Below are 26,638 nucleotides of genomic sequence, written 5' to 3' on the forward strand. Positions count from 1 at the left end.
TTTATAACTTTGTTAAATTTCTTCTGATTTTAATTTGTAAGTAAAATTTTATTATTTTTATTAATCATGAATTGCAAAAAGGCAAATGAAAAGCAACAGAAAACTAAAAAAAAATGACTAGAATCACAATGGAACTGATAAAAGAGATTGTTGAGGAATAAGAAGGTGGTACTCGTAAGCTACGCTGTTGCATACCGTATTCCGAGAACGACGATATCGACAATCGCGAAAAATAAAGACATTATTAAATCTGCTAACATTGGGAAAGGAGTTAAATCAATTTCTAAACAGAGATCGAAGACATTAGATCATGTTGAGAAATTGCTTTTGCTTTGGATAACTGAAAAATAGTGTGCTGGCGACATCGTATCGGAAGCAATTATTTGCGAGAAAGCTAAAAAGATACATGCTGATCTCATGAAAAATCAAGCAAGAACTAGCCAGGAAGCGAGGTATTTAAAGCCAGCCATTTTTTTCATGAGAACGGATTAATCATTTTTACATTACTTCTTATGGGAAAGATTGATTTGGTATACGTCCTATTCGGTATAAGTCCAAACATTAAGAACGGGTTAAGGTCGTATACCGAGATTCCACTGTATTTTGTAAAGTAATATTGTATAATTTACAATAAAATTTTAAAAATCGGTATATTTTATAACAAAACAATCATTATTTGTATAGTTACACGAAACACACGCCTGTAGACTTCGCAAATAAATTTAAACTTATTTTAAAAGAAAACTATTTTTACATAAGTTTAAAATATTTAACATAAAATAAATATTTATCTCGAATTATGCTTGCAGTTGGGGAGTGGATGAAACCGCTGAACACTGGTAGTATCCTCGCCAACGGACTGGCCATGTGAAGTTCTCTGTATTTTCTTAATATTAATAATAAAATATCTGAATTTTTCCTAAAGATACATGTTAAAACAATTGAAAGAAAAGATATTTTAAATCGTAGGACATTGTAAAATAATTTGTTTGCTAGGTAAAGCGGGATAATGATATCAAAACATGGAAGAGATTTAAAACTCAAATCCAGGGCGGATTTTTGTTGAATTTTGCGTTCGAACACTAAAGCATTCGAAATTAGAATGGTTTGAAGTATAAAGTACCCCCGTTTTGGGACCGAACAAAGAGTGATTTGACGTCATTCGCCAATTACAGTTTACAAAAAGGCAATGCAGAACGACGACAGAAGACTATTCTAAAAGCCTTGTTTACTTATCCTCTTCCAGTCGCTACGGAAGATGCTTTCGGAAATAGGAACAAATAATCGCGATATTCTCTGCAGCTGTCACGTGTCTTTCCAACAGGAATACGTGGTTCAGTAGGTCGTTCCATGAAAATAGAGGGATATTGGATCTTATTTAGGTGTTACTAACGTGAAGGAAACCTGAAAAACGTCACGCATAGAGAGGCGCGAAACCACGACAGACTTCAGTAGTTTTATCCACTGGGCCACTGATATATCTCCAGAATGTCCATGCTGACGAATGAGGAAATAAAACAAGCTTTTAGGGTGACAGTTACTCATCTTGTGTGCATTGAAGTTGTCCACGATACAGTAATTAAGCAGTGAAATGAAATACATCACCAATGCTCCCTTAATGTAAATTGCAAATTGTTTTCCCATTTCTTGGAATAAGACAATACGAAACTTTTAATTAATAAAGTTTATTTTTAAAAATATATTTGTGTAAAAACAAATATATAAATAAACTGTATAATAAATTCATTTCAATAAAAACTAAAAAAGATCAATATATTCCAGCAGTGTCCACTACAAAAATTATTCACATATTTTGTGTATATTAGTTTACTCTGCTGTCTGCAGAGTAAACTAATATACACAAAATATGTGAATAATTTAACACATCTGTGCATATTTTACAAAAATATCATGCATCTTTTCTCTATTTTGCATCTTCTAAACATTAACATTTATTTTTCCTCTTCTTCCTCATTAACTTCTTTCCTTTGCTCCCCTTCATCTGGAAAATAACAACAATGTTATATTTTTAAATTTGCAAGAATTAGAGAATTTGTATCTTTATAATACAAAATGAAATTTATATACCAATTCTCAAATGTGACATCTTTTCTATAAGATTATCAATTTCATTGCTGTTGTTGTTGTTGTCATAAGGAGCACCACAATAGCTTTGATTGTCACAACAATATTCCAATAACCTATGTATAAAAATCAATTATTATTAATTTAATGACCTACTTTATACATATTTAGCAAAAATTATTTAAAAAGTAAATATTAACCTGTTCCAATTTTTATCCTTTGATAAGTTGAAAGGGTTACCGACGATTATTAATAGTGCTTTTGCTCTTGTTACTGCTACATTGAATCTCTGAAATATACAAAAGAAATGTATATTTTTTAATCCAATCTTTAAATTTAATTAATTAAATTTACTTTAGGTTCTTTCAGAAATCCAAGTTTAAATTTATGATTTTTGGCAAGATCGGAATTGCTGCGGACGGTGGAAATGATGATTGCTTTCCTTTCTTGCCCTTGAAATTCTTCCACGGATCCAACAGAAATATCATCACAGCTTGCATTTAATTTCAGTTCGTTTTTGATTTTATCAACCTAAATTTAACTCGTAAAATACGCTGTTGCATACCGTATTCCGAGAACGACGATATCGACAATCGCGAAAAATAAAGACATTATTAAATCTGCTAACATTGGGAAAGGAGTTAAATCAATTTCTAAACAGAGATCGAAGACATTAGATCATGTTGAGAAATTGCTTTTGCTTTGGATAACTGAAAAACAGTGTGCTAGCGACATCGTATCGGAAGCAATTATTTGCGAGAAAGCTAAAAAGATACATGNATTAATAAAATTTACTTTAGGTTCTCTCAGAAATCCAAGTTTAAATTTATCATCTATGGCGAGAAGATCAGTATTGCTGCGGACAGTCGAAATAATGATTACTTTCCTTTCTTGCCCTTGAAATTCTTCCACGGATCCAACAGAAATGTCATTGCAGTTTTTAGTTAATTTCAATTCGTTTCTTATTTTATCAACCTAAATTTATTAAATAATTATGTTAATTTTGTTATATTCATTTCCAGCTGTATAAATATAACTAAATTAATTTTCACCTGTTTCCTATAAGGTGATATAATTCCTATATCTTTTGGAGACAAATTAAGATCTCCTGTAGACTCGAGTAACTTTTCAATGTAATCCATAACAACTGAAATTTCTTCGGGATTAAAATACGACGGACTGTTTGGCTCTCTCTTATCTTGACTGATGACACCATGAAATATAATTGGGAAACCTTTTGATGGTAAATACGTCCAATTGCAGAATAAATCGCACACAGTTTTGTCTGCACATGCCTGGAAAAAAAAAGCAAATTCACATCTTTAATTAAATTCTTCGTGATAATCATTATTATTATTATAGTCTCTACCTAAATTATTCTGGTAGATGAGCATTATTTACAGATTAGATGATCTGATGATCTGGGATTGAATCCAGGCAAGCAACCACCGATTTTTCATATGCAGTCTGTTTGAGATATGTCAAGTACAGTAGACCCCCTATAACACTGTAGATAATTCCGTGTTATATGAATTCCATGTTGTACGAGTCACTTAGATTTTACAAATACGTGTGCCGGGCTGTGAACGGCTCAAGTATTTATAAAATCTAAGTGATTCGTACAACATGGAATTCATATAACACGGAATTATCTACAGTGTTATAGGGGAGTCTAAATACCATCCTTCACTACTCAGCTGTCCCCATTGTGGGACTGCTGAATCCACAATAGGTATGGAAAAGATACCCACAGAGTTTTACAAAAATGCTAATTAATTTGTTAAATTAATTAAATCTCTTACCTGCAATTCGTTGTCGTAAAACAACTCATTTGGAAGTTTCAATATGGATGGATGACTTCGATAATTTTTTAATAATTTTGTAAGTACTTGTTTGTTGTACACATTTTCTTTACGTCCATACACTTGTTCTATATTCATCAGGCGTTCCAAAAGTGACAAACCTATTTAAAAGAAAACATTATATACTTCTAATAAATAAAATGAAAGTAAACATTAAAAATAATTACCCAAACCATATTTAGTGGCTAATTTTGATATCACAACAGGTCCTAACTGTTTTGGATCTCCTGCAAGAATCAGGTGACTACCTTTAGGATTATCAATTGAACTCTTTATTAAGCCAGATATTGGAATAATTGTTTCTGGTTCAGAAGAATTTCCAGCTTCGTCAATAAATATATGAGTGAAATGATTGCAGGGAACAGCAGCAGATAATAATCTGAAAATTAGATTATGAAATATTTAATCCTTTCAAATTCAAATTTGATTTCTTATTGAATTATAAATTGGTTAAGCAAGAATTAATGATATCCATATAAAAAGTATATTTGTACTATAATTGGGATAAAATTAGATTTAAACTAAAATATATATAATAATTAATAGGTGAACATGCTGTACTAAGGCAGTAAATGAGGCAAAATGCCATAATATCATTTTAACAGTGATTTATTTAGAAGAAATAATTAAGGCTCATCCATGCATAAGAAGAAATAAATAATGCCATAAGTCTTTATTACATTAATGCAATCTTAATGAAACAAAGTGTTTTGGATAATCTGCTGTGTTGTATAGTATATTAAGAAAATGTTCATATGTAATTATAAAGTTGTCCACAGCTAAAAGTTTTACTTGTTATTAATTATTATAATTCTGTCAATGTTTTAATGGTTTTTTTTAAATGTATAAGTCTTGTAATATTTTTTAAAAATTATTTGTCTTATATTTAAAAGATGTTTACATAACTGATGAGGTCATTAACACCAAAAGGCTACAATGCATATTAGTAGACATATAAGGCATTAACAGTTTCTTGTGTGTGATAGTACTTTATTTATTTAGAAGGGTTATGTATGTGTGAAAGGTATATTTGTATATATATTATAAAAAGAGATTAAAAACTGATATAAAAATTAATGATGTCAATATTTTTAATTATTGGATTAATAATTTAATTTAAAATAAGTAATTAAATAAGTGTTTTTATGCAGCAGGCCTAATACTCAGCTTAACTGTATTTTATTTTGTCACTTCCAGTATTTTTTTCAAAAAACATGTTGTTTATCCATTAGCAAATGGCATTATCAATGACTATTAATTTCTTTGATTAACACTAAACAACTTGATGAATTTGTTTCTATTAAAAAATAATAAAACTGGAAGTTGAGGATAAAAAATGCTGTTTTAGAAGTCATTTCCATTAAATAAAAATTTGTTGACACACAATTATTCTTTACTTAGGATATGTTTTTTAAATTAAACTTTTATCTTGCATTGTAATGAGAAATACTAAAACCACCTATGAATTTCTCAGTATAATTTTTTAGGAAAGATAAGTAATTGACAAGCAAAGCATCTAAATATATTTTCATAGTTTTACTATTTGTTATTAATACATTTACAAAAAAGGAATAAGTTTAAATTTTCTTCTATAATAATAAACAAGTTTGAGACCACTTCAAAAAACATTTCTTTAATATGAAACATACAGACTTTATTTAAGCTAACTAATTTACATTTCCTACTTTGTTTATTTCAAAATAGTTGCTAATAAAACATTAACTAATTATAAACAAAAAAATTAAAATATCATCAGGATAGAAAATCAGAATGCAAAATTACTAAAACAGATCAAGGACATTTTTCATGATTATTCAAAAGATTTTGACAATAATGGAAAAAAAATAATATACAGAACAGTCATCTAGGTCAGTGTTCTTCAACCTTTTTCTACCCATGACACAATACTGCACACCAAAATGTTATTCCCCTCAAAAAAGCATGATATAATACTATTAATAGAATTACATAATTTCACCAACCTATTATTATATATATTTATTGTGTAAAAACTAATTATTTTAATTTATTTGAAAAATACCTATGTAAAATTTTTTTTTCATGCAAGTTAACCTTACACCAGTCAAATTTATATATGCACAGTAGTTAAATATATAGTAAAAAAAAAGAAATTATGTTTAAACATAGTTTTGTGGAGGCCCTGGGCACTGCCCTTATGTAAATCCGGCACTGACNTGTGGCTTGTAAAGACTAAACAAGCATCATCTTATTCATGAGTGCTGCGACAGAAAATGAAATACAAGCATAAGAAACACAACAACTGTGATAAAAATATATAAATAAAACTTGAAATAAACAGAATATGTAAAAGTTCACATCACACCTTTCATCATGTGACAGCACACTGGTTACAGAACACTGATCTAGGTTATCTTCTAGGGATAAATGATTTTGAGATGTGCAAGCACCAAAAATTAGTCTGCTACAAACGTTGTATGGTAATTTGCAGCTTCCAGTCAGTTCAAGGACTCTTAGAGTAATAGCAATATTATATAATCTTCAATAAGTGGAAATGAAAGGAAAACAATGAAACAATGAAATCTATCAAGGCCATCAATATTAAATTTTTTCTACTCATTAAAAACAACATTTTCCCAAAATTTACCATTTCAAACATAAATTTTTCAAAGGTGGCCAGACTCACCTTTGAAAAATTTATGTTTGAAATGGTAAATTTTGGGAAAATGTTGTTTTTAATGAGTAGAAAAAATTTAATATTGATGGCCCTGATAGATTTCATTGTTATTGGTATGACCTATGTAGAGATTCATCTTTTTTCTCTCAGTTCAGGGTGGAGATCCAGTTATGATCTAAGGTGTTTTCATAGTATAAGCAAAACCTGAGTTAACTTTGCCATTTGTTTCCCAAAAGTAACATTAACAACAATCAAAACACACTTGAAAATCATTTTTTGTCATTAAGAGATGAGATAAATAGTGCAAACTTTATAGGATAGATGCCTTATCTTGTTATTTCACCAAGATAATGTACCTATCTACAGTACACAATAACTGCGGAATGGTTAACAGAGAACAACATTGAAACATTGAAGTGGCCAATATGTGGTCCTGATCTCAACTGAACAGAGAATATCTGTGGAGATCTTTCATGAATAGTGTATAGTGTTGGAAGGGAATAAAGTATAACAATGTCAAGAAATTCAAAACAGCCATAACCTCTCCTTGAAATAGTATTCTCTCGGAACACCTGTCAGCCCTAGAAAATTTTGTCTTTGCATTTAATATAAGTAATTGAACATAAAGGATATTATTTTGATTATTAAACAATATAATTTTTATGTTATATGTAACATTTACATTAATTTGTAAAGCTGGTCTGAAACTTATCATTTGCTTTATATATACACAAAATTTCTCAATAGTGAATTTGGAGACAAAAATTTTTAGCATTTTATATAAGAATTCTTTATAAAGAGATTGTCAAGATGTAAGTAGTTTTTTTTCGTTAAACTTAAAATGCATTTATTTAAAACCACTATGTTGATATGATTCATAGACAACACAATGTAAAATAAAATATTTTATGGTTTTTCTGTAGTGTGATGAACTATAAAAAGATACAGAACATAAAAGATGGTACACAAACACCCAAGCACCTGCTTCATTTGTGGTACTGACTCTTTCTTCACATTTTATAAATCATTAATATTTTTAAGTTAACTGGGCTTACTGAATTTTCAGAAAAATATTATTAGTAGTAATTATTTCATGTTGTTTTGACATTCCTGATGGTACTACATCATAATCAGTTGATTGAATTAGATATCACTAAATACTCTTCAGGAATATTATCACCATTATAAGCATGCTACTAATTTATATCAGCCTGCAGAAAAATATTAAATACATCTTTCATATCAAGCTTCTTCATGATCATATTTTATTCCAGTACTTTCTCTTCAGTATTATCACTATGTAACCACACATTCCTAGGAGGACTATTCCAAATTTGACGTAAGAGGTCATTGTGTGTAAGTAAGAACTTCTAGTGAGAGTATTGGCCTTGAAATTTCAGGAACTTGGGATGCAATACTCTCTAAAGAATTCTTACTTAACCTCCCTCTGTTTATTTTTATACTTACATCCCCATACTATCTTTCACATAGTCTGTGTGAAGTGTGCTGGTCAAACATCTTAGCCAAGTAATTTCTCCCTTTTCTTTTTATCTTTATAATTCTGTTTACATATCCATTTAGTACATTTTATATTTCTTCCTCTCTTTTAGTTTCCCATTTCCATTATCTCACTCATAGAACCTGATGATTATATATTCACTTATATTTTTAAAGTTATTTTAATTCCTTTTTTGTATTTTAGTGTTTATCTTTTCCTTAGTTATGTATTACCTTTAACAAACAAAACTTACTAATACACCTTATCTTGCAGCCAAAGTTTATTACTTCAAACATTTTCGATCATGTTAAATGACCTTTCTAAAGAAAAAGAAAGCAAATAAAAGATAAAACCTGTAAAAATTGAATGCTTAGTACAAATGAACAAGCTTTTCGAATTGTTTTGATCTAGCCTATAATCCGTTGCAATTGATGACGTCAGTTTTAACATTGCAACAGAAGTATAAACAATCCTAAAGATTATATAAATATCTAAAAATCATAAGTACAAGCTAGTTCAAAAACATTCGAAAAGCTTCTTCATTTGTACTAAGTGTTCGATTTTTACAGTTTTTGTCTTTTATTTGCTTTCTTTTTCTTACGAATGGTCATGTAACATGACTGAAAACATTTGAAGTAATAAACTTCGGCTGCAAGATAAGGTGTATTAGTAAGTTTTGTTTGTTATTAATAGTATGCAGTCTAGAACGAATTTATATTACCTTTATTTTTTAGATTTTACTACTCATGATTTTTGTATGTCATCCAATCACACCATATTATCACTAGCTAATTACTCTTCTTGTCTATAATCATTGTATGTATATTATTTTTTATAAATTGTCTTAATCTTAATATTTATTAATTCTGATGTATGAATTCTGTTATCAAATCAGGTCAAACTGATGAGGGGCTTGAGCCCAAAATGCATATTTGACTAAACCACAAGGCAACAAAGAAACTTCTTAATCAGTGAGTGGCTCTTTGTATGATTAGATCCCTTAAGTATGTCATAATATTTGTGTATACACTCACTTTATACATACAAGGCATATGATAATCTTTATAAACTTGAGTAACAGTAGAATTAAGATAACTTTATAAAGTTTATAAAGATTATCATATGTCTTATATGTATAAAGTGAGTGTATACACAAATATTATGACATACTTAAGGGATCTAATCATACAAAGAGCCACTCACTGATTAAGAAGTTTCTTTGTTGCCTTGTGGTTTAGTCAAATATGCATTTTGGGCTCAAGCCCCTCATCAGTTTGACCTGATTTGATAACAGAATTCATACATCAGAATTAATAAATATTAAGATTAAGACAATTTATAAAAAATAATATACATACAATGATTATAGACAAGAAGAGTAATTAGCTAGTGATAATATGGTGTGATTGGATGACATACAAAAATCATGAGTAGTAAAATCTAAAAAATAAAGGTAATATAAATTCGTTCTAGACTGCATACTATTAATAACAAACAAAACTTACTAATACACCTTATCTTGCAGCCGAAGTTTATTACTTCAAATGTTTTCAGTCATGTTACATGACCATTCGTAAGAAAAAGAAAGCAAATAAAAGACAAAAACTGTAAAAATCGAACACTTAGTACAAATGAAGAAGCTTTTCGAATGTTTTTGAACTAGCTTGTACTTATGATTTTTAGATATTTATATAATCTTTAGGATTGTTTATACTTCTGTTGCAATGTTAAAACTGACGTCATCAATTGCAACGGATTATAGGCTAGATCAAAACAATTCGAAAAGCTTGTTCATTTGTACTAAGCATTCAATTTTTACAGTTTTTATCTTTTATTTGCTTTCTTTTTCTTTAGAAAGGTCATTTAACATGATCGAAAATGTTTGAAGTAATAAACTTTGGCTGCAAGATAAGGTGTATTAGTAAGTTTTGTTTGTTAAAGGTAATACATAACTAAGGAAAAGATAAACACTAAAATACAAAAAAGGAATTAAAATAACTTTAAAAATATAAGTGAATATATAATCATCAGGTTCTATGAGTGAGATAATGGAAATGGGAAACTAAAAGATAGGAAGAAATATAAAATGTACTAAATGGATATGTAAACAGAATTATAAAGATAAAAAGAAAAGGGAGAAATTACTTGGCTAAGATGTTTGACCAGCACACTTCACACAGACTATGTGAAAGATAGTATGGGGATGTAAGTATAAAAATAAACAGAGGGAGGTTAAGTAAGAATTCTTTAGAGAGTATTGCATCCCAAGTTCCTGAAATTTCAAGGCCAATACTCTCACTAGAAGTTCTTACTTACACACAATGACCTCTTACGTCAAATTTGGAATAGTCCTCCTAGGAATGTGTGGTTACATAGTGATAATACTGAAGAGAAAGTACTGGAATAAAATATGATCATGAAGAAGCTTGATATGAAAGATGTATTTAATATTTTTCTGCAGGCTGATATAAATTAGTAGCATGCTTATAATGGTGATAATATTCCTGAAGAGTATTTAGTGATATCTAATTCAATCAACTGATTATGATGNAAAGAGAGGTGTCCGATAGGATAAAATAGTTCCAAGGCGCTTTTGAAGTTATTCGATTTGTGGATCGAAGATTAGAGAAAGTCTTGAGAGTTGAGGAAAAGGGTTCCTAGTATATTGAGGTGATGATTAAGATCTTTAATTCATAAGAATTATTGTATATAAATTAAGTCTTTGAAATTTTGTCGAATTCCAAAGGGGAATAGAATTAACTTAGAAAATAGATTGATTTGAGTTTTGTCGGGTTGATTCTTATTGACTTTCGTTGAATAAATTGTTATTTGAATTTTACTAAATTTTGTATAGTTTATTACTAGAACTTTTATTAAATATTTGATTTGTTATTGACAAACTTGGGCATTATTTAATTCGGTGCACGCTTAAAGTCCAGGCCTGGCACACTAACGCGAATCCGTGTAAAGTACCCGTTAGGGAACGCCTATTTCCAGCACACAGTCGTGTCGATAATCGTTGGAAAAATCAGAAAAATAATATAGTACTTTACATATGAAGTTTACTATTTTATAAAAATTCAAAATTAGAGAATTTCCTGTATATATGTGAATATAATAACTTAAAATAAGCCTTACCTTCCTGCTGTGACAAGTGTTGTCACTATAATTCGATACTGCATTAGAGATGTACAGGAAGGGTAAAAAATCTTCCTAGTTGTATAATCAATGTTACTACATTCCTAAAAATAATTTAAATAGTATTAAATTTTAAAGTCAAATAATAAGTTTTAAAATTTAAAAACTTCAGCACAAGGACTCACTTTAAGCTTGTCAGGAATTAGTTTCAAAGACCTAGAAGATGCATACATACGAAAAACTTGGCACAGTGGAACATGTTTTATTATCCTTTCTGTAATCAGATCAGCAGCACTATTTGCAGGTGCACAGACTAGAATCTTTGTATTTTCATCTAGTTTCCATAACTGATTTAAATTTAAAATCATATAAACATCGCTAAACCCGATATAATATAGCTAATCATCAAACTAGCCCGATGGATTTACGGCATATGTTTGGTGATTAGCTAAATTTAAAATCTTTAATAAATCAGAAAAAATAACAAACCATTTAAAAACATGTGTTTAAGCAAACCTGTTTAATAGCTTCTACAAGCGTAACTGTTTTTCCAGTTCCAGGAGGGCCAAAGAGCAAATATGGAGCAGGATATGAACTGCCAAGAACAATCTGTTCTACTGCAGTTGCTTGTTCAGGATTACTTTCTATGTCCTTATTAAAAAAACTAAAAAAAATAATTTCAAATTATAATAAAACAAAAATACTATTTGTCCTTTATAAATTGTTTAAATACATACACAAATTCTCTCACAGATCGCAACTGATACTTAGCAGCAGTTTCTGCAGTTGGAAATAATAAAGGAGAAATATCAACTAGATTATAAATTTTCAATGCACGATGCATTAATTGCAAATTATTTTTATTATATGAAAATCTGATATCAAATCTCATTCCATCCATAAATGTTTCATGTATCCTGCAAATATATTTAATAATCAAAAGTACATCAGTCATATTTACAGGTAGACTTAATTTTTAAAAACTCTTACTTTTTTGAAAATTTTAATAAAACTGTATTTTGATTTATTTCACGAACACGTCCTTCATACTCTGTAATTGGATTCTGGTCATTATTACTTGATCGTACATATATAGAATTACCTTTTACAATAGATGGTTTATTTTCCATTAAACCAGGCACCTGAAATAGCATTTAAATAAAACTGTTTTGAATCAACTTCATTTTGTTAACAATAATTTCATTTATCTACAAGTGCATTCATGTCTCAAAAAATAAACATAACCATTAATTTGGCCTATATCTCAGGTGTAACAATTAACATACAAAGCAGAATATTGTAAATTCCCTGGTCGGAGTGTATATTTTTCATTTGGATCGGGTGTTGGATCGGACTGGGTGGGCTGTTTCTGGCATGCACGGTCGTGTGGTGGGGGAGAAAACGGTGGGTTGGCGTCTAACAGCGATTGCCAGGCCAGAGACAGGGTTAGCTCTTTCAGTCAGAATTTTCAGTCGACCTGAAGAAGAACGAACGAATCGCTAAAAAACGTTTGTCAAGCGATATACAGAATATTGTATTCTTTATGCAACAAAACGTTAACAATGTAGCCCTTTGTGTATGGGTGTTACCATCCATGAAAATAAATTCATAGCACCTTAGAAAAAGCTTGCATTGGGATTCAATTGCTTCATTTCTGTGCCATCTTCTAGAAATGACATGTTTACCAAAACATTTCAGCTTAATGTAGACATTAAACATAATGCCACCCAGACCATGACATCACCACCTACAAACTGTCTCCCCTCAATGTAGATCTTGACAATAGTGATGGGCCCACCCACAGATAGATTAGAATCTCTTCTTTACCAACTCTGGGATCTGAATGCCCAACTATGTGTTTGCAGTGCATAGAGGCCCATATGATGGAAAGAGGAATATCCTGGCAGTTGAGGGATAACATACTGTCCTCAACACACTGTTTGGGGCCTTGCTTCCTATAAATGAGAGGCTCAATTCATGCTCTGAATCAATCAGCTGTTTGTTGGGTCACTTTTAACCTTAACTTTGAGTCAACTGATTGGTATAGACCAACGGTCCCCAACCTTTTTATCGCCGCGGACCGGTTAACGTTTGATAATTTTACCACGGCCCACTGAGGGGGGACGATGATTGTTTATATTTTAGATTGATTTAATTTAATAATTTTAATTTAATTGTATTTAAACATGCCTTCAAAATAAAATACAGTTAAATCACATTATATTCATTTTTTTGGTGTAACATTTTAACTCACTAGAACGCTAAATCAATGAGAACCCTGAGCTTGTTTCTTTGCAACGAGACGGTTCCATCTGAAGGTAATAGGAAACAATGACACCCGAAGTGTGTTTCTTATGTCCAGTTTATTCCGTTGTTCCGTCGTCCATTAAAAGTCGCACAAACCCGAGGAAATACACCATAATAAAATGGAAATAATTTAATGTTTCTTGGGCGGCCCAGTACCATTTGATCCACGGACCGGTACCGGTCCGCGGCCCGGGGGTTGGGGACAACTGGTATAGACCACATGTGCTCAACCCTGCATAACCCTGCTTGACAACATTGTCATGTCAGCATTTCAGTTATTCACAAGCATCTTGCTTAAATACAGCTATATGCATCAAATGTGGAACAACAGATGCCAAATGTACAGTACTGCAAATTAAAACTATGTTAATTATAAAGAGGTTCATCCTGCATATTCTCATTTGTGTCCTTACATGTATTATTATTGTCCTTTATTATAAATGTTGTATAAAATGATGTGATGATGCTGTAATGTTCCCGTTTACACGGTCTAAAAGAACACAGTACACACTTCCTTTCTAACAATAACAACACAATTACACTTTAATGTCTCAAATAAGCGAGTGACTCTCTGGCACTCCACAATCGAGTGACTCTCTGGCACTCCACAATCGAGCAACACTCCAGCACCTGACAATTATTTGATAATTACAATACTGGTTCCTGACCAGCTACACAGCTACCCACTCTGGTTAGCTCCCTGGTCAGCACTGACTTGATACACCACAAAGCAGCCCACAATTTCTCCCTCTCTAGGCGGGACAATCTCCCCCGCATTCTTAGGGATACTATTACCTCACCCACCTGACACGTGTGACAAAGCTGTGGACTGTCCATCAACACTTGCTAACATCCACACACCTGACACATGTTACAATATTGAACTTAACATCCTCCTGCCTTGAACCTTCCAAGGTTCAACAAGTTACACACTCACAAAAACAGCAATTTTTTTTTGTTACAAAACACAACTTCAGTTCTCCAAAGGTAAAACACAAATTTTAGATACACTTCGTTTAAATACACCATTTTTTTAAAATCACCATTTTTTGTTTTCACAATTAGGTGAGATTAACTCCATGTGTCCTAATGACACATATTCCTGCATAAATTGTCGGTACTGATTATAGATGTCTGGCATTGTAGCAAGTGTCCTTTCTAAACTGTAAAGTCTTCAAAGGGCAGCAACACGAGAATTTCCTAATGCCTTTCTATCGGGTTTAAAGGGTAATGCAACATAATATCGTCCAGACATTTTTCTCAAACTGAATTTCACATAACTTTTCCCCAGTATTTAATAATCGAGATGAGGGAATATTTTCAAGTTCCCAAAAGGATCTCACTACCTCATCCGTATTTACACACGAATGATTCACCACAACGCTGTTGGGCTCATGGGATTCAAAGGTCACCTTGCCTTAGATAATCCAACCCAATTTAGAACTCAATGCAAATGGACAGCCCAAACCACGTTTAATTAAATTTCCATTGATTAACGACAGAAATACTTTCACGCCATACAGGATATCTATATTCCTTGAAATATAAAGGAAGGGATCGGCCAAAATAAGATCATTAAAATCAGTGCAAATCTCTGAAAGTAATGAAACATATGGAAGCTTTACTGTGACTCTTTCTATTACAAAGGCAGAAGTAGAAGTATGCAGTTCACTTTTAAAATGTGAAGTGAATATGAATATCAATTCAACCCCTCCATTGCTCATAGTGCCTAGATATGAAACTGAAATTGTACTGTCCCTTACATTTAATCCTAATTTTGCCACACACTCTTTAGAAATAAATGATCTCTGACTTCCTGAGTCTAATAAACATCGACAATCTACCCATTCGTTGTTAGAATTTAGAACCTTAATTTGAGCAGTACATAATAGAACTTGGTTGTTTACATTCTTTCTTGACCCTCCTTCACAGTGTGAGGCACAAATTGACTTACAAATTGTCTCTTTCGTCATCTCAGGAATAGCTATACTTGAATTCATGGATGGAAGGCTGGTTTGTGGATTTGACTCTGAGTCTACCTTAGAGATGGAAATTCTTTCCCTTCCATAACACAAGAGTGAGTTGTGTCTTCTCTTGCAGTTTAAACAAGAAACATTGACAGTGCAATTTCTCACCCTGTGATTTTTCGACAAACAATTAAAACACAAACATTCCCTTTTTGCTAACTCTATTCTGTCCCGTACCTTAAGTTTCTGAAATTTAGCACATTTGTATAAAGCGTGATCTCTCTTACAACGGGGTGTAAAGCTAGTTCGTCTCCTCGTGGTGCACCCTGGATAACATCTATTCGTGAACTAAATGAGCTAGCAACTTTTGGCATCCAAATAATCCATAGGATCTCCTGGACAATACACATCTTTTTCTTTAACTGTTTAAACTACTTATGTCTTCTCATTACAAAGACCCTTCTAAGGGTCATAGTACCAAAGATCTTGGTCCTCAATTTAAGATATGTCAGATTAATATTGAAGGCATTAGTCGAGCAAAATGCCAATACTTACATAGAATCCTAAAGGATAACGAAATTGACATAGTTGTAATTCAAGAGACTCATACTGAGAATGAATACCAACTTCAGAAAAGAGGTGTGATTCCTGGTTTTGAACTAATTGGTTCAACCTACCACAAAACATACGGCACTGCAACATATGCCCGTAGTGACATTGAGGATGTTCTGTTTTGTAAGGCAGCCACTGACGATAACATTCATGTGGTTACTATACAGGTTGGACAAATTACAATCAGCAATATTTATAAATCTCCAGCTATAACTTGGCCACAACACGTCTTACCACATTTACCCCATCCTGCTGTCTACTTGGGAGACTTCAACAGCCACCATGAATGCTGGAAATACCGTGACACTGATAAAAATGGTGACATGGTATTTAAATGGGCAGAGGAAAATAATCTTTATCTTCTGTTTGATGCTAAAGATCGATGCACCTTTAGGTCCAGCGCTTGGGGTTGTGAATATAATCCTGACTTGTGCTTTGTGTCTTCAGATAACAATAGACAACCGTTATCAGCTACACGAACAGTTTTAAATCAGTTCCCGCATAGCCAGCACTGCCCAATAATTATTGGAATTGGACTTAGTATTCCTATAGTAAATAGTATACCACGCCCAAGATGGAATTTTAACAAGGCTAACTGGACTTTGTTCTCAGAAGATCTTGACAAATGTTTGGGATGGATCCCACCTACATCCAACAATTATAAAAGGTTTGTTGGAGCACTGTTTAGCGTAGCCAAGAAATGTATACCTAGAGGATATCGCAAGATTTATATCCCAGGATGGAGTGAAAAAAGTGAATCACTATATAGGAAGTTCCTGGAATCTGGTGATCTTGAATTAGGGGATGAACTACTTCATAGCTTAGATGATGCCAGGCGCCTTAGATGGATAAACACTGTACAAAATTTGGATTTTACAAAGTCAAGTAGGAAGGCATGGTCCTTGCTTAGAAGATTGGGAGGAGCAACTGTCAAATCAGGTAGAGAAATCTTGATTACTCCAAATAGTATTGCAGAACATATACTAAACATATCTAGAGCTCCTAGAGATCGTGAATTCACAATTAAGATTAAAAAAGAACTTACGTCCATTAAAGCTAAATGTTTAAATGATACAGCGTACTCTCTACCTTTTGATACTGAAGAAATCTATGCTGCCCTTAAACAAATAAAAGCTGGTAAAGCCCCTGGAAATGATGGTGTCCATCCTGAATTCCTGTTACACAGCGGCAAGTATACTAAGCAATGGCTGGCTCGCTTCTTTACTGACATCTTACAGAAAGGTGAAATTCCTTTCGCTATGAAACAAGCTAAAATCATAGCTATCCTGAAACCTGGAAAACCTAACGATAGACCAGAGAGCTATCGACCTATCTCACTCTTGAGTGTGATGTATAAGCTATTAGAGAGACTTCTTTACAACAGATTGAGCAATACAATTTTTGAGAATATTCCGGTAGAGCAGGCTGGTTTTCGACCGAATAGGAGCTGCTCAGACCAGGTACTAGCCTTCACTACTTTTGTGGAGGCTGGATACCAAAGGCAATTAAAAACATCTGCAGTATACATCGATCTCACTGCAGCATATGATACTGTCTGGCGGCATGGCCTAATCTATAAGCTGCTTCGAGTGATACCCTGCTTAAAAATAGTTAAAATAATTGATGAGATGTTAAATAACCGACCCTTTCAAGTTGTCATGGGAAATTCGAGAAGTAGCATACGAAAACTAAATAATGGCCTACCTCAAGGCTCTGTCCTGGCACCACTGCTTTTTAGTCTTTACATAGCTGACTTGCCTCAAACAAAGGCAAGGAAATTTGGATATGCAGACGATTGGGTGATTGCCACGAGACATAAAGACCTTGCAATTACTGAAAAGATCCTGACAGAGGACTTATCAACCTTAGGACAATATTTTCGCCAGTGGAGACTTCAATTGAGTAAAACAAAAACTGAAGCTACATGCTTTCATCTTAATAATAAGCTGGCAAATGAAGAATTAAAGGTTTACTTTGACAACAATTTATTGAAACATAATATGAACCCGAAATATCTTGGCGTCACTTTGGATAGAACTTTATCTTTTAAAACACATCTGATGAATTTAGCTGCCAAGGTTAATACCAGAAACAACATCCTCCAAAGACTATGTGGAACTACATGGGGTTCTTCGCCGTCCACCTTACGGATCTCTGCTCTTGGCTTGGTTTTCTCTGCAGCAGAATACTGTGCACCGGTATGGATGAACAGTGCTCACATTAAAAAACTGGATGCCCAACTAAATGCTACTCTACGTATCATAACAGGTACTATTAAATCAACTCCTATTCACTGGTTACCTATTTTGAGCCATATCCCTCCATCTGCACTCCGAAGGGACAGCACTTTGCTCAGGGAATATAGGAAAATATTGTCTAATCCACAACTTCCGATCCATCAGGATATTGATGACCTCAACATAAATCGACTTAAATCAAGACACCCTCCTCTTATAAGAGCTAAATCCCTGCATTCCAATAATTTCAACCTCACTGAATCTTGGAAAAGGCTCTGGGCTGATGTCTCTCCGGTGGACAGTCGACAACTTCCTTGTATCACAAAGCGACCACCTGGATTTGAGTTATCCAGAAATCTTTGGAGTGTGTTAAATAGGATTCGGACCAAACATGGGTTGTGCAGGGACAGTCTTTTTAGGTGGGGAAAAGTTGCATCCCCACAGTGTGACTGTGGTGCTGAAAGACAGACTATACATCATATCTTGGAAGATTGTCCAGTAAGATCTTTTCCGGGACAACTGAGTGACTTCCTGATTATGACTGAAAGTGCTTTAAACTATATTTCTAACTTAGATTTACATTTATGATTTGTGTTCTTACTTTTTCTGCTTTCTGTTCTTCTTAACAATTAGATGTGTAGCCATACGCTAAATAAATAAAATCCCTTACAGCATGCACATTGTCCCTTCGTTTGAGACAAGAGAGATGTAACCTTAGGCATGAATCTTTTATTACTCTGAGTTTTGATTGGCTGTAGAGTTCTAGCATGACCCTTCGAAAATTCTAATAAGTCATTTAATGGAGGAATATCATCACCCTTAAGTGAGCGCTCCCACCAGCCTCTGGTTGTTGAATCCAATTTAAATTGAACTATGGACATAAATAATATGCTTGAGAACTCATCTATATTAAAATTTAGAGCTTCTAAGGATCGAATACACTGTCTAGTTGAGTCAACAATACAGTCGACCCCTCTATAACACGGGTTCCTATAGTTTGGATTCCTATATGACGGCGAAAAAATTGTGACGGTATCTGTACAAACATGGTAAATAAACTCCTATAATTTGGTAAAACGTCATCAGGCAGCCAAACTACTTTCTGCCGTCCAGTGCCACGCTATGGAGAGTTTAGGCAGGTAAATTGAGTTTACTATCATCTGTACAGTATTATATATAAATTAGGTACTGTACATATAATTATATATTAATTATATATAAATTAGGTACTGTATATATAATTATATATTAACTTAATTTACTGTAACTTTATTATAATTATATATATACTTTCCGCCGTCCAGTGCCATGCTATGGAGAGTTTAGGCGAGTAAGTTGAGTTTACTATCGTCTGTACAGTATGTAAATTAGGTACCGTAAGTCTAATACAGCACTAATTTTATACATTTCTTGTGAAAGAAATATTTCTTATTCAACGGCCATAAAAATTATTTATATTAATGATGTCTCCAAAGTTCAACAAAGTTTTATAATTAATAATTTTATAATTAAACGAAGTTTTCGCAGAAAAATAACTTATCAAAAATCGCAGCCACCGTTTGGTGCGCTGCTCCGCGATGAAAACAAGCTTAAGCAATGGCGACGTTGAACAGTGCACACTCGGTAAGTAATCCTACAATTTTTTGTTTATAGCATAGTTTATATGGATTATTCCCAAAAAAATATATGTATTTTGGAAATTTTGAGTCAAATTAGTCTAGGAATAGATTAATTTTATGGAAGAAAACCTTTCAAACAGCCGTAGTCCGTAAAGTGCATACGTGCCGGGCTGTGATTGGCAAGGAATCGTACAAAATTGATTCATAAAGAACGGAACGTATCTACCGTGTTATAAGAGGGGTCGACTGTATTTAAAATCTGTGCCACATTTTCATAATTTAATGTTGGCAAACTCAATATCTTCTTAATTAACGAAGCTACCAATTCTCTTTTCCAAGAATACCATTGGGAAAGTAGTTCCCATGCAATTTCAAAATTTCGATCACAAATGGATAGGGATTGTATAATTTTTAAAGCTTCTCCTCTTAATGAACACTTTAAATACTGTAGTTTTTGAGCACCTGACAACTTTCCATTGTTTGTAATAGCTGCTTGGAACAAGTCACTGAATGGCAGCCATTCCTCAAAACTTCCACTAAATGAGGGCAATGTCAATTTAAGTAATTTTAAATCTGATATTTCACTAGCTTTATCAACGTTGGAGATACTATTAATATTTTCCAATTTTAGATTTGTTCTATCTATCACTAATATCAACTAATCAATCAAATCTTGTGTTATTTGACTTTCCACAATACAGGTATACCTCGCCTTACGTCGGTAATTGGTTCCAGGAAAACGACTTAAGTCAAAAAACGACGTAAGTCGAATTTACTTGTCTCCGAATCTACTTGTCACTAGGCTAAACTATAAATTTTATAAGTTCTGTATTTTATTTATTAATGCATTTTTAATAATATATGGTTAATAAGAATCTATTTTAAGCTTACAAACAAATAAATTTACGAATGCATGTACTGTACTGTAAATACAGTACATACTTGTAAATGTGTATATTTTAATATGATTTTATGTGCTTTAAACACTTTTCTAGTGATATTACGACTTCAATATTTGTGGCGGACGGACGTAAAGTCGAATAAAATGACTTAAACTTGATTTTTATTTTTTCGTATACTTTTTTGACAAACGACGTATAATCGGGAACGACGTAACTCGAAACGACGTAAGTCGAGGTATACCTGTATATTGTTCTATTTTGTCTTCCTTACAAATATCAAACAGTCTATCAAAGACTTCCTTTAATTCATTAGCAATTGCAGCCAATTTCGAACGGTAAAGATCAAGTTGCACACTATCTGAATCGTCAACATTCCCCAGAATTTTCTCTCTTAGTCTAGTAAGACTACTCTTGGCAACTCTCTTTTTTATAGACAATGTTTTTAGATCCATTTTTAATAAACTAGAAATATCGTACCTGAACAACTAAAGCAAAAGATCCTTTAACTAAAGCAATAGTCCAACGTCCAACTCTTGAAGTAGATCTTCACTCCAACTGAAAGTTCATCTCTATCCAATTTACTCCACTGCACTCAACACTATCTTTACTCCATCCGCTCTATCCACTCTATCCACATCATTCACACTGCACTCAACGTTACCACCATCTGCCTCGACGGACCAGAAAATGTTGTATAGAAAATGTTGTGATGATGGTTGTGTAAAATGTTCCTGTTTACATGGTCTAAAAGAACACAGTACACACTTCCTTTCTAACAATAATAACACAATTACACTTTTATGTCTCAAATAAGCGAGTGACTCTCTGGCACTCCACAATCGAGCAACACTCCGGCACCCGACAATTATTTGATAATTACAATACTGGTTCCTGACCAGCCACACAGCTACCCACTCTGGTTAGCTCCCCGATCAGCACTGACTCGATACACCACAAAGCAGCCCACAATTTCTCCCTCTATAGGCAGGACAATCTCCCCCGCATTCTTAGGGATACTATTACCTCATCCACCTGACACGTGTGACAAAGCTGTGGATTGTCCATCAACATTGCTAACATCCATACACCTGACACATGTTACAATATTGAACTTAACAATAAATATTTTAAAATTTCTTAAATGTCTTTATCTTTACTACTTTCTGACTTCCTGTTTAGGATTTACAGAACTAAGTAAATCCTAAACTTTTCATTAATCCAAACAATCCTGAACAATAATTGGTTCAAAATAGTGAGAGCGTATTGCATCTGATGTACTTCTAAATCAATAATTGAACAGAAGCATACTTAATAAAGATGAGGTTTAATTTAATTAATTTAAATATATATTGAAATTGTGTATGACTTTGTTAGTAATTTAAATTTCAATGATTTTATAGTCTTTCAGGAAGCTGAAAACTATGAAAATAAGGTTATTTTATTGTCAGATGCAGGCAGTTTATGAATTAAAAACATTCATTTAAAATGTTAACTCAAAAAAAATTATTTTTGTTTTAATTTAGGTCTACATAAAAATACAGGTAACCCTCGTATAACACGGTAGTTACGTTCCAAAAAATTGGCGTGTTATGCAAATCCATGTTATACAAAACAAAGAACTAATACAAAAAGGAGGGTTAGGTTCCAAAAATTAAAAAACATGCTAGTATATTTTCATAATTAAGATAAATATCTTCATTAAAATTTTTTTAAGTGATACATATTAATATAAATTAAACAATATTTTCTTCGTCATCACTAAAAACACTATTAATTAACCGAGAGCATTTTCTTTTTGGCAAGTTATCCTTATCCTCTGAGCATTTTTCTGCATTATCTTCAGATCCATGCTTTACCTTTTGCAAAATGTATGTAATTTTAGATTGCTTGCTTCTAGTTAAAAGGTCTTTATAAATTTCCTTATATGGTGCTAAGCACTTATGAAGAATAAAGCAAGTATGGAATAAGGGAAAAACATTCGGCAACATCAGAAGCAGAAGCGTCACGATCTGGCAACATTCGGCAGAAGGCGTAAAGAGAAAATTTACATACTTAAGTACTAATAGTTCACAAAAATAATAATTTTCGTGAACTATTATTAGTTAAGTATGTAAAAATTTATTACATTTCCTGTTGTACAAGGGTTTACCCAATTCTCAACCCGTGTCAGGGTGAATCCGTGCTATAAAAGTACCGTGTTATACAGGGGATGGTACCAATTCTCGAACCGTGTTAAAGCAAATCCGTGCTATAGAAGTGCTGTGTTATACAGGGGTTACCTGTATTTCAGAACCTCATTCTTGAGTTTGATAGAGTTTTGTTGATTTGTGATTTTATTGCAAGAACAAGTACTGTATTGATTCCCAGAGTTGGATAAATTCTATATTAAATGAAATCAATCCTAGTTGGTGAAAAACAGTTTTAGAATTTAGTTGTTAATAGTATAAATGAAATATGTGAAAATGTTTGTTAGTTTATCCTGAAAGAGTTATCTATCTCCTCGACTTGATAATACACTTCTGTCACTTTTGAAGGAACTCTGTAGTTGATTTATTCAGTTTCATCTATTACCTTTAATTCAAAATATTTTCTACTGAACAAAGTGTTTTTATATCTTTATGTTGTATGTTTGGGATTTTAATTGAACTGAAGAAGTGAAGGACATTCAGATAGGCTTCATTAAGCAATTTTATGTCTTAAAAGTTCCTTGGTATACACTATGCATAGAATTTCAGACTTCCTTTACTTAATTAGGCCTATTTATTTTTAGTAAAACCAATAAAAACATGTTGTTATTTCACTAGTAATAATAATAAAAACAACATAAAAATCTGGAAAAGGAATTGATTCTCCATATAAGATCCCACTTAATTAACTAAAAGGTCATCAGCTAAGTTCTTTATTTGAAAAGTTTTGTTTTCAAAATAATTCTATAAATATCTGTAAACAATATAAATAATTCAGAAATCCTCTTATTATGGCTAAAAATTATCTTCCAGATTTTAAAAGATACAGCAAATTCAATTATTGATTTACAAAGATCTTAAATAATTGTGGCTCATTTCAATTATTTGAATTTTAAAAGACAATGTAATTTAATTCTGATTTTATTGCATGTTTGATTAAATTCAACTTGACAGATGACCTCTCTGATTTTAAAATTTTCTGACTTTTGTAAGGAAGAAGTTAAGTTTGATGCATTTCACTTACTTGCTCTATGTTAATCCTTACTCTCAAGCAGTTAACACATTCTGGGAAAAACATTTTTGTTAATTTAGACTATGCATAATGAGATGAAATTCATGTTTTTATATTTATTTTTCTTTGTTATTCACAAGGTGGCATTGTTCTATTTGTCATCAGCAGTAAATCTTACAGCACTTTATCAAAATTTCATAACTTAAAACTCCATTACTTTTATTTTTCATCTTTCTATAATTTAATATCTCTTTTATATCCATTGCTATTTATGATGTTATTTTAGATTAATAACAATAATGTTGAAACTGTATTATTTGTTATAATTAAAATAAAACAGCCAAATATCACAAATAATATATTATTCTGTACTGATAAATAAATAGAAATAAAAAGTTATTTACCTCAACTGAAAATACTTTATCTTCGCGAAGGTATGTCATTGTTGAATTGGTCATGCTGTACTTTTTAATATCCTGTTCCAATTGAATTTCTTCACAGTACAATAAAAAACTAAAGTACACACTATATGAATTGGAATTGATGTCATGATTCATGCATTTCCTATTTAAATAAGATTAGTCTTAAAATAATTTGGTAAAATTCATAAAATACTTTTAACAAATTTATTAATATAATTGTTGATTACTAAAAAATTGTTTTGATCTTTATAAATTATTCATTATACATTAATACATACCCACCATACAAATTAACCCTCAAAAATAAAATATTATCACATTATGTAAGTTAGAACTGAAGTAACATTACAGAATACGATATCCTATGACAAAAGTACATTATTAACGATAACTTTTTTGTGTTAACTGTATAAGTTATTGAGAGATATGGGCAACAGGCTCTACACAGGACACTAAGCAACCACTAAGAAATCTGTATAATATCTGTATAATAAGAACTTTGTTTACCAGTACATTTGATATATAATAGCCATTCCAAATTTAACACTTCCAATAAAATGTAAGAAAGTATACCAGTATCCATATATAGACCATTATTTGGATTTTTACTATTGCTTGGCCCAGTATGGCCCAGAAACTCTTGACTAATAAACAAACAATCCAATCCATTAAAAAATTTTACACAGCCTAGTATTATGACAATACCATTACATATTTGAAAGCCTTTTATTAATAAATCAAAGAGATATTTACAAGTGTAAAACCAGTTTAAGGATGAGTACAAATGGTGACAAACTGGTGTGCGTATTGACACGGGCACAGAGCCAGCCATATGGGATAAGTACATAGTTGTATAAGTGTATATATACAGATGGTGACGTGGGTGTACGCGCCTACACGGGCACAAAGCCAGCCATGAGACAATACATTAATACTACATGTGATAGTAGAACACCAGAGTATGTCTTACATATACTCTGTCATTTGTATCAGTAAACACAACTTTCAGTTAAAATAGTAGGATAGCCAGCTAGAGTTATGGAAAGTAGCACATATCAATTGTTAGGAGTGCTATTCCATTTATTTACTTTTCTGCACTAAAACTTACAATTTATACTCATCTTATAAATGAAATCCTTGTTTTGGAGAATTTTCTCAGACTAAAAATGTCTAAACATGCCAGCATAAACAGTAAGAATGTACAAATTTTTCAAAAGATTCATATCTTGGTTTTATAGTACATTACTTGCAAAGAATTGATGCTATTTGATACACGCATTGATATATTTATGTTTATACTTAAACTGAATGTTCAAAGGTAAATGTTAAATCACCAGTAAATTCTATCACCAGTATAATAATAGAAATTTTTGAAAAACTGAATTAATAATGAATGGTTTTTCATATTAAATAAAACCGGATAACGATTACATTATTATAAATAAAAATAAATCAATTCTATGTTAGTAGATAAAATGTTAAGATAGGAAATGTGGAGATTATTCATGTTATGAAAAGTAATTAAGTAATGAAAGAAAAAATAGTTAAATAGAAACTATTGAATTTAATATGTATAAAAAGCAGATTAAGTAAAAAATTCTTACCTAATAGAATCTACCAAAACTGCTTCTTCTTCAGTAATTGATTCCCACTTCTTTATATTATTGTTAACAATCTTTCTTAATTTGTCAGGTATGGAATATTTTTCTAACACTACACACTTTTCTAAACAATTAAACACATCTCTGAAAATAAAATAAAACAAATTTTTAAATATAATTCTTTTATAATTAGTTTATACTGTATATAATGTATTAAATCAATTCTACAGTTTTAAATATTTAGAAAGGTCTGATGACTTTCAATAGTTTATCAGTTGATAAAGAGAGGAACCATCTTAAGAAATATAAGAATATCTTATTAAAATTCATGCCTATAGTGTACTACATTTAAAAAGTATGTTTAATTAATTTGTAGATTAAATTTATATAAACTTATTCTCACTTTTTTGGAGGAACTCCTTTGATTTTGTTTGTGGCAGGCAACATTACTGATCTTCAATGTGTAAGGAACGTGGGAGAAGAATATTTAAATAAAACCCACAAAATATAAAATAACAACTGAAAAACGTTTAT

The 26,638-nt window shown here is 31.9% G+C and overlaps 1 protein-coding gene across 2 annotated transcripts; it reads right to left on the bottom strand.

Moving 5' to 3' along the window:
- Window positions 1–1,780: 1,780 nt before the first annotated feature.
- Window positions 1,781–26,638, bottom strand: LOC111619893 (putative helicase mov-10-B.1). 2 transcript variants are annotated; one of them, XM_023361721.1, is made up of 16 exons: window positions 26,508–26,607; window positions 26,333–26,399; window positions 26,108–26,248; window positions 24,486–24,645; window positions 12,230–12,381; window positions 11,977–12,156; window positions 11,756–11,903; window positions 11,425–11,586; window positions 11,240–11,343; window positions 4,115–4,326; window positions 3,888–4,048; window positions 3,138–3,380; window positions 2,440–2,616; window positions 2,286–2,374; window positions 2,089–2,201; window positions 1,781–2,002 (listed from the first exon to the last, which is right to left on the bottom strand). In XM_023361721.1, the coding sequence occupies exons 4-16, from the start codon at window positions 24,636–24,638 to the stop codon at window positions 1,953–1,955; spliced, it is 1,944 nt and encodes a 647-aa protein (XP_023217489.1). In that variant the 5' UTR covers window positions 24,639–24,645; window positions 26,108–26,248; window positions 26,333–26,399; window positions 26,508–26,607; the 3' UTR covers window positions 1,781–1,952. The 2 variants fall into 2 exon arrangements, with proteins under 2 accessions (XP_023217489.1, XP_023217488.1); XM_023361720.1 differs by lacking the exon at window positions 26,333–26,399 and having other exon boundaries at window positions 26,508–26,638.

This window comes from Centruroides sculpturatus, unplaced genomic scaffold (assembly GCF_000671375.1).
Source record: "Centruroides sculpturatus isolate CEXI.00-Female unplaced genomic scaffold, Cexi_2.0 scaffold160, whole genome shotgun sequence".
Classification (NCBI taxonomy): domain Eukaryota; kingdom Metazoa; phylum Arthropoda; class Arachnida; order Scorpiones; family Buthidae; genus Centruroides; species Centruroides sculpturatus.

Excerpts from the sequence above, each read along its gene's own strand:
- LOC111619893 (XM_023361720.1), bottom strand. The coding sequence starts at position 26,551 with ATGTTGCCTGCCACAAACAAAATCAAAGGAGTTCCTCCAAAAAA. Across the intron at positions 24,646-26,107 it reads GTTTTGGTAGATTCTATTAG|GAAATGCATGAATCATGACA; the intron begins GTAAGAATTTTT and ends TTATTTAAATAG. Across the intron at positions 4,049-4,114 it reads AGCCACTAAATATGGTTTGG|GTTTGTCACTTTTGGAACGC; the intron begins GTAATTATTTTT and ends TCTTTTAAATAG.